At 36.1% G+C, this 13,310-nt stretch overlaps 1 protein-coding gene across 1 annotated transcript; it reads right to left on the bottom strand.

The window, feature by feature from the left end:
• Positions 1 to 554: 554 nt before the first annotated feature.
• LOC134279322 (serine/threonine-protein phosphatase 4 regulatory subunit 2-B-like) lies at positions 555 to 12,909 on the bottom strand. The gene is made up of 7 exons (XM_062761692.1): positions 12,608 to 12,909; positions 12,445 to 12,523; positions 11,261 to 11,431; positions 3,979 to 4,072; positions 3,287 to 3,324; positions 2,473 to 3,065; positions 555 to 2,235 (listed from the first exon to the last, which is right to left on the bottom strand). The coding sequence occupies exons 1-7, from the start codon at positions 12,666 to 12,668 to the stop codon at positions 1,556 to 1,558; spliced, it is 1,716 nt and encodes a 571-aa protein (XP_062617676.1). The 5' UTR covers positions 12,669 to 12,909; the 3' UTR covers positions 555 to 1,555.
• Between the last annotated feature and the right edge of the window lie 401 nt (positions 12,910 to 13,310).

The raw sequence follows: 13,310 nt of genomic DNA, 5'->3' as shown, positions 1-13,310 counted from the left end.
AGTTGATAAATGTTCGAAAACAATGTTTTAAATTGCTCGAATGGAAAATTAATGGTGTGAATGAACACTCACTGTAAACATTTTAAATAAAGTCCACTCTGATCGTGAAAGACTGAAATATGAAGGGACCTCTTCCTTATTGATCATAGTACACAATAAGAGACTTGTACAGAACATATGTACTACTAGCATGTTTACAGAAACCCTGAATTTTATAGCACTTAGAATCTTATAGCAAGGATTCTTTTTCAAACAAGAATATACTGACAATTCATTGCAAATTATCACCAAAAAGCATAATATCACTAATATGAATGGCATATGAAAATAGCACACATCAGATATTAATTAGGGTTAGTTGTAATCTGATCTCTCTGGTGAGGTATGAAGACAGAAATTATATCCCCAACTTGTACATGTTTAAAGAAAATAAGTTACAAATGTACATCATCGTACAAATTAAATGAAATATCCATTTTGATTGCTTCTAAGAAATTTATTTGCTATTTTCCAATTTCAAGTTTGGAATTCTTTTTTATAGGACATTAATTTCTAGTAATTTAGGAAAATTCTTAATGTAAAAGAGTGTGCAGAATAATTTTTTATTTAGGTTTTTTTTTTTTTTAATCACAACCTTTCATTGCAGTAAGAGTGATCTGTATTTGAATATTTTACTGGGAAAAAAGCCTGGTAGGTACATTTACCTTACTTTGAAAATGAACCCATGTGCACCTGACATTAATTATTTTAATAAAAAATACGTACCCCTACCTAATAGGCTAATACACATTTTCTAGTAGGTGTTATATCTTTTCTTTTTAAGAAAAATAAGTAATGTCAGGTAGGATATTTACTCCTTCATATGAAAATATGTTCTTCACGTCCAAAAAGTATTTCCCAATGGTGTTGCTCAGCCTCCCGAATACATTGATGTACAGTTTTTTTGAGTTCTGAGCAAGGAAATAGACACAAGTTGCTACATTTTGTCATTAAATATAATTTCCATTTTCATGATTACTCCATGACCAACATCATAAAAGAGGTGATTTCGGTGTAACCTAAAGCTACCTTAGAATTGGGTGAATGAAAAGTGTTTAATGAACGATAATTTCTTTTTAAGTTGGAATTTTGAGATCACTTATAACTGTATTCACAGCAAATGCACCAACATATATCAAAAATTAAAAAAAAAAATGTTTAAAATAGCTTAAATCTGGCTTATATAATGATGGCATCATCCTGTTTATAATTAGAAAATAGAAATAATTCAAAAGTGGGAACATTGATTTCTCATTTGAATGATAAAAAAAATCTCTTTTAAGTGTGCATAAATCACAGATACTTGTACCCTTTACTACAATGACCATGGGATCTGTGTGGATTCTAGAATGAATTTTCTCCAAACAAAGCAAAATAAACTACTATGCAACACTGATGATGTAAACACATATTTTACAAATGGCTTCAGATGATGAGGACTGTCTTCGTTTGACGTCAGCGGTGAATCATGTGGAGGGGTGACAAAATCCTGTAATAATGAACCATTTACAACCATTCAGTCCTCTTCCATGGGGGTTTCCCCTTCTGTTGATGTCTGCTCCTGTGTGGGGGTGGTGACTGGGTCGTCATTATCAGTACTGGGGGTCGTGGTATCCACATTTTCTGTCTCACTGTCACAGCTCATGCCTTCTTCCTGGGAACTAGACACACTTTCCTCAGCGGGCAACTCATTTGATTGCGTAGACGTTTCCTCAGAACTTTCAGGCTCCACACTGTCCTCTGAACTGTTTTGTGAACTCTCTGAGCTTTTTTCTGGAGATTGACTTTGGTCCTGTCCATTTTCTGATGTGTCTTTTATAGAAGTAGAGGCTGTCTGAGGTAACTGATTATCACTGTTGATGGACTCACCATGCTGAGACGACTCGGAGGAGTCCTTACTGTCATCTCTCTCAGGTGAACTTTTACCGAGATCTCTCTGCTCTTGAGATGACTCAGGTGAACCTTTATCGAGATCTGCCTGTTCCTGGTCTGAAATCAGTTTCTCCTCAGGTAAACTCTTAGAGGTCTCTTCCTCACTGTTCACCTCTGACCTTTGTGTGACCTTTGACTCTTCTGAGGTCACGACCTCTGATGACGGGACCTCTGACTGCTCTCTGGATTGGTCTGTATTAAGTGTGGTGTCTGTTTGTTTGTTAGTATCTTCCGATGTTGATGGTTCTACTGACGAGTCCTCACCTTCAATGAAAACACTTCATAATTCTCAACATGAAATTGGCAGAGCTCTCAAAATAACACAGATTTAATAGCTGAGAAATTTAGACTTGTTGCAATTAAAGTAAATCAACATTGATTAACATGTTGTTTAAAGATAATTTTCAGTATAAAAGATTATTTTGCAGTTTTATAATATATTACACAATGTCTCGCTTAATTAACCCACACTTCCAATACATAAAGCTATGCTGTATTTACCTGAGACTTTTGGCTTCTTGGCAGGTGAGGAATCTTCAGATTCACATGACACTTCATCTCTCTCACACACAGTTTTCTCTCGGTCAGACATGGCCTGGCCTGACCACGACTCGGGGACAGAGCCGTCTGACGGATTGTCAGTCTGGTCTGAGGTTAGATGCGGGGTACCAGAGAGGGGTGCAGAGTCAGAGGATGATGCCGTCTGATCGGGGGTACCAGAGAGGGGCCCAGTGTCAGAGGAGGAGGTCGTCTGATCAGGGGTACCAGAGAGGGGTCCAGTGTCAGAGGAGGAGGTCGTCTGATCAGGGGTACCAGAGAGGGGTCCAGTGTCAGAGGAGGAGGTCGTCTGATCAGGGGTACCAGAGAGGGGCCCAGTGTCAGAGGAGGAGGTCGTCTGATCGGGTCCCCCCTGACTGGGTCCCACCCCCGCCCAGCTGTCTGTTGTCCAGTTTGTCTGTTGCTGGGAGGGGAAGCTGGAATACTGTACGGGGGTGAGGTCGGTGGTGGTTGTGGGGGAATCTGCTTCGTTTCCGTTCACAGGGGACTCTTCTAGTCCATTCACGAGGTTAGCTCGGGACTCACACACTATCTTACTGCAAATCAATGGAAATTTTATAAATTCTTTCATAAAATGCCAAAATGTTACATGTAGAAAAATCTTCCGAATTTCAAGAAATATATGTCTTGAGAATGCATCCACTACATTTGTTTTTACCTCTTCATTCTTATTAAACATTTACAAAACTACAACTCACAATTTAAATCTTTAATGATCATTTGATCAGAATTATGACTAAGAATGTGAGGTACTTACTTTCCAAATGGATCAACTGTACTTATCACTAAAACATTCTGTAATGTAAACATCTTAAATATATCAATAAATTATCTAAACATTGTAAGTTTATTTATAAATTATGTAAACATCGTAAGTTTATTTATAAATTATGTAAACATCATAAATTATGTAAACATCGTAAGTTTATTTATAAATTATGTAAACATCGTAAGTTGATCTATAATTTTTTTTTAAGGATAAAATATAGGTAATCAGAGATTACAGAGCTCATCTCAAAGAACGTTTTTCTTTAAGTAAGGCAAAGTTCCACATTAAACTAATAATCTAAAAGTGTACATCTCAAAACCACTCATCTGGAAAATCTAGATGCAAGCCTGATAGTGTGCATCCTTTAATGTATCAATCATAAGCCTGATGGTGTGTATCCTTTCATGTATCAATCATAAGCCTGATATTGTGTATCCTTTGATGTATCAATCATGCAAGTTTGGCCAATATAGGCTTTATAGTTACTCAGAAATAAGATCTGCACAAAAACTTTAACCTGTTCACTCACCCAGAAAATGTAGGTCAGATCCAGCATCTGAAGCAAGTCTGGTACTGGTAGTGTGCATTCTTAAATGTTTCACCCATGTAAGTTTGGTCAACAAAGGGCTTATAGTTACTCAGAAATAAGAAAAACAAATGAAAAAGAACGCTTTAAATACCTTTTCAATACCACGAAGAAATTTATCTGTGCGTTTATAGTGCTTCTTGGGATCTGTCAGAAGTTCACATAATCGCTGTATGGTAAAGGGTGCCCTGAAAATATAGAAAAAATTCTATAAACCTTCAATTCCACTATAGAATGCCTTCTAAATAGTTCAGTTTTTTTAAATATTATTTTAAAAATGTCGAAGTCTCTTATGATTGTTTCGGTAAATCAAACAGTAATGGAATGGGCTATGGCTGTGAGTGAAATATCAAATTTATGGTTCCCCTCATCAAAAACATAGGTAATCAAAGATTACGAAGCTCACCTTGACAAATGTTATCAGTTTAAGTAATGCAAATCTCATATCATATTTTTTTTAACTGTTAGTATTTATTCTGACAACAATATTCATGCAAGTTCTGTTTAAATAGGTCCTAAACTTCATTGGGATTGATCTGTTCCAAAAACTTAAACCTGGTCACTCATTTGGAAAATGTAGGTCAGATCCAGCATCCGAAGCAAATTTCGATTATTCATCCTTAGATGCATCATCAATGCAAGTTTGATCTACGTAGGGCTTATAATTACTTACAGGGTTCTCCACATTTGAAAATTTAACCATGGAGGAAGTTGCGCGATGGCGAAATGTGGCCGAAAAACACAAATGCGTATTAGACTTCCTAATCTTCATTAATCAATGATTGGTTTTACAATTTTTAAATTTAACCACTGCAACACAAAACAATGGAATAACTAGCACTTTTTAAAGTTAAAAAAATAATAATTAAATTGAAAAGGATTTATCCTGTATCTTACTTCACAAATGTACTAAAATTTGCCCAAAACTGTAGTAACCTTCTGAAGTAACTCTAAAACTACTACTATACCAGAGATTAAAACGAAGCATGCTAGGACGGCAATTGAGAAGTAGGTCCTCTGCACATTTTATCAAAGAGATAATAAAGTTAAAGCTTAAAAAACAGGATCGTGGGGAATTGATTAACTATAGAGAAATATGAAAAATTTACATCTAGTATTTTTTTTTCTGACACAGCATGCATGACAATTGTCATGCTCGTAATTGTCATCTTTTATTAACCCGTTATTTATCTTATCATGTAGCGAACATGTCGAAGTTCCCCAAAATTATTTACATGTGCACAGGATAATAAACTCTCAAAATTTTTATCAGCTGATTGACACTCCTTTGATTGTCACACTTCACAGCAGAGTCGCCGATTAACGACGTGTTTGTTTAGGACAGCCCGCTTTCCTTCGAGGCATGCCAGGTACATGGAAATCGTAGTATAAACACAATTAACTACTCAAGTCATTAAAACAGTAGGTGTTAGGACTGAAATGCTATAAAATTTAATCATGGCGGCTTACGTTTTTAACCATGGCGCAGTTCGTTTAACCATGGCGCACATAAATTTAACCATGGCGGGCCTCCATGGTAAAACCCCTTGTGGAGAACCCTGACTTATGAATAACCTAGTCACTAATGTGGAAAATGTAGGTCAGATCCTGCATCGGAAGCAAGTCTGGTATTGTCCATCCCTAGATGCATCAGCCATGCAAGTTTGGTCTGGGTATTGCTTATAGTTACTTAGGAGTGGACCTTCTCCAAAAACATAAACAAAAACTTAAACCTGGTCACTCATCTGGAAAATGTAGGTCAGATCCTGCATCGGAAGCAAGTCTGGTATTGTCCATCCCTAGATGCATCAGCCATGCAAGTTTGGTCTGGGTATTGCTTATAGTTACTTAGGAGTGGACCTTCTCCAAAAACATAAACAAAAACTTAAACCTGGTCACTCATCTGGAAAATGTAGGTCAGATCCTGCATCGGAAGCAAGTCTGGTATTGTCCATCCCTAGATGCATCAGCCATGCAAGTTTGGTCTGGGTATGGCTTATAGTTACTTAGGAGTGGACCTTCTCCAAAAACTTAAACAAAAACTTAAACCTGGTCACTCATCTGGAAAATGTAGGTCAGATCCAGCATCCGAAGCAAGTCTGGTATTGTCCATCCCTAGATGCATCATCCATGCAAGTTTGGTCTGGGTATGGCTTATAGTTACTTAGGAATGGACTTGCTCCAAAAACTTTAACCTGATCACTCATCTGGAAAATGTAGGTCAGATCTAGCATCTGAAGCAAGTCTGAGAGTGTCCGGGGGTATAGCATTATACATTTAATCACTCTTTATGAGGTCAACATGGTGAAATGATGACCCGAGACCTGACCCATGAGGTGAAATGACCTGACCGAGGCCAACGGCTGAGGTCAGGTCAGGTCATCAAGTGGGTCAGGTCAAGGGGCATCATTTCACCATGCTGACCTCATAAAGGGTGATCAATTGTTTTATTATACCGACAATAATAATAATGAAAAATTGAACACATGTAACATTTTATTTCAACAGAGTATTGCATATTCTGAAATATCAATTTTAGCAACAATAACTTCAAATTTGAATGTTCAGTTGAAAAGTGAAAAACACATCTTACAACCATTAACGATTTACAAAAGTCCAATAAAGAACTTTACATTATCTTTACTTTTGTTGTTCCTTTCCTACATAATAGTGAATATGCACTTGTTCGACGTTTCTAAATACTGGTCCACAAGAGTTTTGAGGCATTTTGTTAACTTTAACATTCTCTTTTTCTTCTGGAACACACAAATCTGAACTATTTTCATCAACCAGGACTTCAGAAAGCAATTTTTCGGTACTGACAGTCTCAAATTCACAGTTATTTAAATCCAAGAGCTGAGTTTCTGAAGTATGGGTACTAGAATGTGTTGGAACTACTGGGTTTTCTAGCCCTAGCTTTTTGATGGGTAAACCACAGATGATAAAACATCAAACATTTCTTGCTTTTTGGATTCACTAACACACATCTTGAATAGCTTTTTATCGAAGTTTCCGACTTATGTCCACTTACAGACATGATATGTCTAGCTTCTATCCCACGCTGATCCAAACTAGTAATACAAGTGGCACGTATACAGTGGTTTGTATACAGAGTTGAGAGTTCAGCTTTCATAGATATTGTTTTCATAAAATTTCCCAGTGTTATGACCTACTGGAGAATTATCATACCAAACAGCATCCGAATCCTTGATATGGCGCTTCGATCTCTGCCAAAAACTTTCACAATTTGGATTCAGCTTTCCGAGGTATTTCTCCAGGCTAGACACAGGGCACTTCTCATCACCTACATGAACATATATGAAAAATTGTAAATCAGTTGAATTCATGAAAATTATGATCTAAAATTAGTTAATACTGAAGTTTACATAAATTTTATTTTACATGATTGTATTTCTGGAAGTATTAGTACCTGGTATTTTATATATTCTTGCTGAAGATGCATCATAGTCATTAACATCACTACCTCTGTGATTTTTGGTTTCATACTGGGCAACATTCAGATAATATCTCCTGCCTTGGCCATCTGTCCTCAAAACAAAATCAGTTTTCTTCATACTTCTCAAATTTCCCCTTCCTCTCCTACATGTGTAGAACATCACATCAATAAAAACTTTATACTGCAACCCCTGCGGACTGTTTCCGGTTAGGACGCCGCTACTATACAATGTTGCCATGTCAGCATCGCTGATAACTTCCTTGTGCTGAGTGGTTCCCTTTCCAGTTCGTTTGATGTTTGTCAAAACTGCCTTGAACATTTCGTTTGATAGACGAAAATCTGGATCATTAATAATGTCATACTTAATTTTTTGGAAAAATCTCTGCAAACCAAACCTGATGCTGATCATGGAGGATCTACTATACAATTCACCATCTTTTCGTCTGAGTTCAGCGTAAAAGTTGATCAGAATTTCAGCAATTTCACCTTTTGTTTTTTGCAGTATGTTGTCCACTATCAGTCCCTTTTCAGTGCAGTATGTAATGAAAACCCGTTTCGCTGAATCTATACATTGTTTTGTGTTAGAACTATCGCGGCTTTCTAGGATCGCTTGTAGTTCCTCACTTGTCAAAGTTGCAAATCTCGATTCGCCAGCCATCGTTTTCGTAAACAGACGACAAATCACACATGGGAAATGACGTAGTACACAATTTTATAGTCTATATCTTATTTCTAATGAATAACGTACAGTTAATAAGTTATAGTCTTTATCTAAAAACAGTACAGTAAACATGGTAAACGTGAAGAAATAACGAAGCGGTAATATGTTCCGCCATTTTTAAGCAGTTAGCTTCGCTAGCCGCTATATGGCATGTGTCGGCAACCGGAAACCTCCATAAGGCGCTACCTATCGGCATCGCTTTATCGCTCGTAACCTTATCCTTCTGCAACCAAAACCGGAAACTTCCACAAAAACCTAACTATCGACAACGGTAACTTCAGCAAATGATTTGTATACTGTTGGCGTAATACGCCCCCTGGTTAGAGATTGACAATATGCTGTGAAGTCTGACTAAAGCCAGCCCCTACTATATCACTTCGTACTAACGAAGTTTATGCTGTGTATGAAGAGTGGCTATTATAACGATTATATCGAATTCTTATTAGTATATTTACCAAAGCATTGACAATACTTACACCACTTACTTTTAAGAACTGAGAATTTGGTCCTTATTACATGTGTATTGCGCGATCGCGATTTCTGGCAACTGTTAGTTTATTTTTGAAAGTTTATTATACAGCAGGTTGGAGGTTATTACAGACTGCAAAAACATCAGCAAATCTCTCGATCGAGTTTGATTTTCCTTGCCAAAGTATTAAGAAACACCATTTATTAAGTTAATACCTGAAAAGCGCTTTTATAAAAACACCGAACGCATCTGTAAGTTTTACACTTTTTGTAACGTTTTATGGAAACAATAGGGTTACCTCCACTATGAAACGTTTGTTTTTCTTCTCTTTTCTTCTCTGTCTAATAAACAGATTATAAAAGCTCTGCTCCCAGGGATAAATTCTCTACTCCGTCTTTGATAATTTATAACAATCGATCATAAGGGATTACTTACTATTAGTTTTGTAAAAAATAATGGAGCACTTAAAGTAGTAAAATCAATTTTGAAAAAAAAATGGAGAAATATATATTAATTTTAATCAGCATTGTGATCCTCTTCTAAAAATCAACCGATATTATTTTCACAGAAGAATGAGGTATGAAAAATGTTGGCAATTAGCAAAAATTTAAAATATATACTTAATGCTTATTTATAAGTTTTGAAAATTTGATCAATTCCTAGGGAACGTATTATTAGCTGTGAAAATACTTTTAAAATTTGAATTTGTCCAATTTGTCAATAATTGTTTGAAACGTTTGAGAAGAATAAAATTAAAATACAGGTGTTTAGAGGCACATTGATAGAAAAGAAATCAGTGTATACTATTAAACCGACATATTGAAGAAAGTGACACTGATAACTTCTTAAGTTACACTGATTTTTAATGTACATTTGAATTTTTAAATACTAGTATTGATTGATTACACAACTTTCCTTTTCATGTTTTATTTGAGAACAATATTGCATGAAGAGTATATGATAAAAACACCTTATATGTCCTTATCTAGATATTGTGCCTGATATTGTGCAAGACTTCTTTCAAATGATTCTCATATACCATTTACTTTATTCGAACATTTACTTGTTTGAAAAGTCAATAAAATATATTTCATAAAGCTTGATAATCTTGTTTACTCGCCAGTCTTCCCGTAGAAGTAGTAGTTTATAATATTACTAAAGGAAGTATTCAGTATCTGTATCAAAATACAGAATGATCAATGATCGATTTTAGAAGAAAAGCTGACTCCTGAAAGTTCAAGAGATGGGATCCGTTGCCTAGAAAAAGTAAGCATCCCTCGTTGACAGGTTAATTATATTGCCGCGATGAGCCTACACAACTGAATCTCTCTGATATCAATTCATTTACAAAGTCTCTCCTCAGCCATCCTTTTTTCTCTGACTAGCCAGCTGTAGATCTACACTACTCCAAATCCATTAATCTAAAGAATTTAACTTGTCATTTTTTTAGTTGTTTGTTATAGTAGGCTTTACAATTACCTAATTTCAGATTGAATAGAGAATAAAAGACAATGAAATTTTCAACATTTTTTTTATCCAGAGAACAATTGGATGCCATCAAGAGAGAATTTTTAAAAATGCACTTCCTGTCTTTCAAACTGAAGAAATCTCATGTTTAAATTTTGAAACATGCATTTCAATCTTATTAAAATTTATTTAAATGTTCCAAATCCGCTACCGCTTCTGAAACATCTAACATCCCATTCGGGGTCACATCAGAGCGACCTTTCAATTATGAATACATGTACAAGTAAACACAAACACTTTGGCCATGTAGATTCAAGCCTCGGTAAACAGTTCTCAAATTAATTCCACGGCTACATATCATCATTATTGATACTGTCTTACGTTGAATTAAAGTAATTTTGGAATAAATTTCATGTATCTTCTGCAGTCTGGCATCTAAACGTGAATAATGCAAACGAAAGAGCACAAACTATACAAGATACCCCACACGTCATACATAACACAACTTTTGCAATGCAAATCTTTTTACTACAAAACTCCTCGGGTGTTTTGGTTGGGTGGTGAAAACAAGAAACCCATCTGAACTATTAGCCAGGATTTTGGAGGAACCATTTTCTTTGCCTAATTGAAGATTCACTCTTACATGACCCCAAATAGGATGTTGTTAGATGTTTGAGAAGCATTAGCGGATTCGGAACATCTAACTTTAATTCGATTGCATCCATCTGTGACATCAGTTTGGAATGTTATTGGTTTTACTATTGAGTAAAGTATTACAAAAACAGAATGTCTGGGTTTTTCTTTTTGATGACATTGGACAAAGATATGCATACTTAAATATCATCATTTTATGCACTTTTTCGGTACATATTAGATGAAAGCATGCTAACCGCTTTTCAGTACTTTCAGTACTTTGATTATTTTATGCGCAGGTCAGGTTCAGCGGTCAATAATATTAATGACCGGTCAATACCTCATACTCCTGCAACAATCAAGTCATAAATAGTCATGTGACACAAGAATGGGTCATAAGCTTATTTTAATGTTTTCTCATTAACCAATCAGATTCTTTCATTCTAATTGGAGGTATAATAAAAGCTTATCTCGACTTCATCGAGGTGAGCTAAAAACTATTCAGGAAATAGTTCCCTGCCTTGGGAAACCATAAATTTGCTAGTCCCCTCATACCCATTACATAACTGTATACTATTGTCAATGCTTAGATTTTTTTATGCATTATCTGCAGCTGGATGTTCACTTACCCAGAGAACCTGTTGACTGAGTCCATTATTCTTTTCTTCATCTCTTTGAACTTTGGGTTGTCGACATTTGGACAGGGTGGAAGGTGGTCCGCTGGAAGATCATGGTGAAACTTTGTCATCACATCCTCTAGCTTACTGATAAACAGCGACTTCACCCGGGGCCAGGGAAACCTACAATATACACCTCATACTGATAAACAGAGGAACCTACAATATACACCTCATACTGATAATAAAGATTTCACCCTTCAAATTGTTTTCGGAGTCGTAAGTCAACCATGGGCTGCTTGCCTGCCATTTCTAACACGTTTTTGTTCAAAACTTTTGACCCTTCGCATGCTGGTCATTTGATGGCAGATTTAGCTGAACTGAATTTCAGAAACTGGATCATGACTGCAGTCCACTGCACGTGGCATCAATGGACATATGTACATGGTAATTTAGCAAGAAAATTTGAGAAAACAAATAGGTTAAATTAAATACTTCAATGATTTCCATTGACAATCATTTCATTTGAGAGGTTGTATCTAAGAATGTAACATTAGACTGTAGAATCTGAATGTAGACTGGCAATCCATTTTAAGACATTACATAGCAAGTTTTGAGAATAACTGGGGTATGACAGAGGAAATGGCAAGTAAACATCGTACATCGAAGGAAAATTCATACATGCCCCCCTTTGGGCATGTAATTTGAGAATTTACATGCCCGCTGGCAATTTTACCAGACCTCGGGCATAGGGCTCCCAAGTTATTTCGAAGACTGGGGTCCTGGGTTTAATTCCCAGTCCAGTCAAACTTTTTTTCCCTTCCTGTTACAACTGCATCATGGAACGCTATGTAATTTGTTGATATTTTCAATCAAGCTCTATTTCTTTTACGAAGGTGGGGTGAGGGGGAGGGGTCATTTGTTTGAATAAAGTCCTCGTGGTCAAACTGAAAGTACTGCAAATGGATTGTCATCCAAATTTCTGACACACTAACATTCTGTGACTCTGTCGAATGTTTACAATATTACCAAAACAGCTGATAAGTTACAGTCACGCATGAGTAAGCACACATGCTATTTACATTCCTTTGTCAATACCAATTGTTTTGACTGCAATATTAAACCATCTCTGGTCATAAACAGTGTTTTGTTATTCACTTTTATTATTGATTATTAAGAGTTAAAGTCGAACTTACAGTGTTTCGCCGGTTTTTGCTATAGTTTTCAAATATTGCTCTAAAACAGGAGGAATGTCGCCTTTCTTCTTCTCAAAGTCTGAAAAACGAATAAAAGTTGTTTTGATAAGGATTAATTCAAAATATACAGATTCTCCGACAATAAAATACCAAAATTACTCACTGTTTAATGCGTCTAGAACTTCTTCTTGATTGTCCATGGCTAATTTCGAGTACACAACCATGGAGGTCAAACAATGGCGCTGGGGGAAATGACGTCAGGGATATTCCATTCAAAACAGAAGAGGGGTTGTTAAAACGACCCTGTTAAAATGTTTTAGAAGGATATAAAAAAAACATAGTCTTTTTCATGTTTATAAAGCATAATGATAAAACAAAAATGTATTAGTATCCTTCAATCTCAGTCTTAGTTTTAATAGGCCTACTATAATCCGAAATTCATTTTACTCCACGGCTGAAAATAAACTTATCACCCCCTGGAATTAGACAAAAGATAATCTTAGAAAATCCCATTGAAATCTCGTAGGCACCTTCAATTCCGGAAAAATGTAAATATGGCGCGGTAGCAAGTGAAAGTTCAAGTCCGCTAAACAGTTCTTGTGAGTCGAGAAGAACAAGTCCTTTATTTCAAGGTAAAATTTATTGCGTGAGAAAACAGACAGAGAGCGAAATCAATTTCATCTTGTAGGTGAAGTAAATATTTCTTGGCCACACGTTGTCACCTTGCCAAAAGTTTGTTGACATTCTGAAAGTTTCCCCACCTGCACTTCCCACTGTCACATGAGATCTTTGCTTAAAAGTGTGTCCAACGTATATATTAACATTGTCCAGGAATATACTCTAAGAATTGATTTGGGTACCCCATT

This window comes from Saccostrea cucullata, unplaced genomic scaffold (genome assembly GCF_032062105.1).
Source record: "Saccostrea cucullata isolate Sc308-1 unplaced genomic scaffold, CSIRO_AGI_Scuc_v1 ctg439, whole genome shotgun sequence".
In the NCBI taxonomy this organism is placed as follows: Eukaryota; Metazoa; Mollusca; class Bivalvia; order Ostreida; family Ostreidae; genus Saccostrea; species Saccostrea cuccullata.
Note: the sequence above shows the minus strand (reverse complement) of the source record. Positions and strands in the feature narration are given on the sequence as shown.

What these genes read in the sequence shown, in the direction of transcription:
- LOC134279322 (XM_062761692.1), bottom strand. Translation starts at nt 12,668, where the DNA reads ATGGTTGTGTACTCGAAATTAGCCATGGACAATCAAGAAGAAGTTCTA. An exon ending in AGTTCTAGACGCATTAAACA is followed by an intron (nt 12,524 to 12,607) that starts GTGAGTAATTTT and finishes TTCGTTTTTCAG; the next exon opens with ACTTTGAGAAGAAGAAAGGC. An exon ending in GCAAAAACCGGCGAAACACT is followed by an intron (nt 11,432 to 12,444) that starts GTAAGTTCGACT and finishes TGTATATTGTAG; the next exon opens with GTTTCCCTGGCCCCGGGTGA.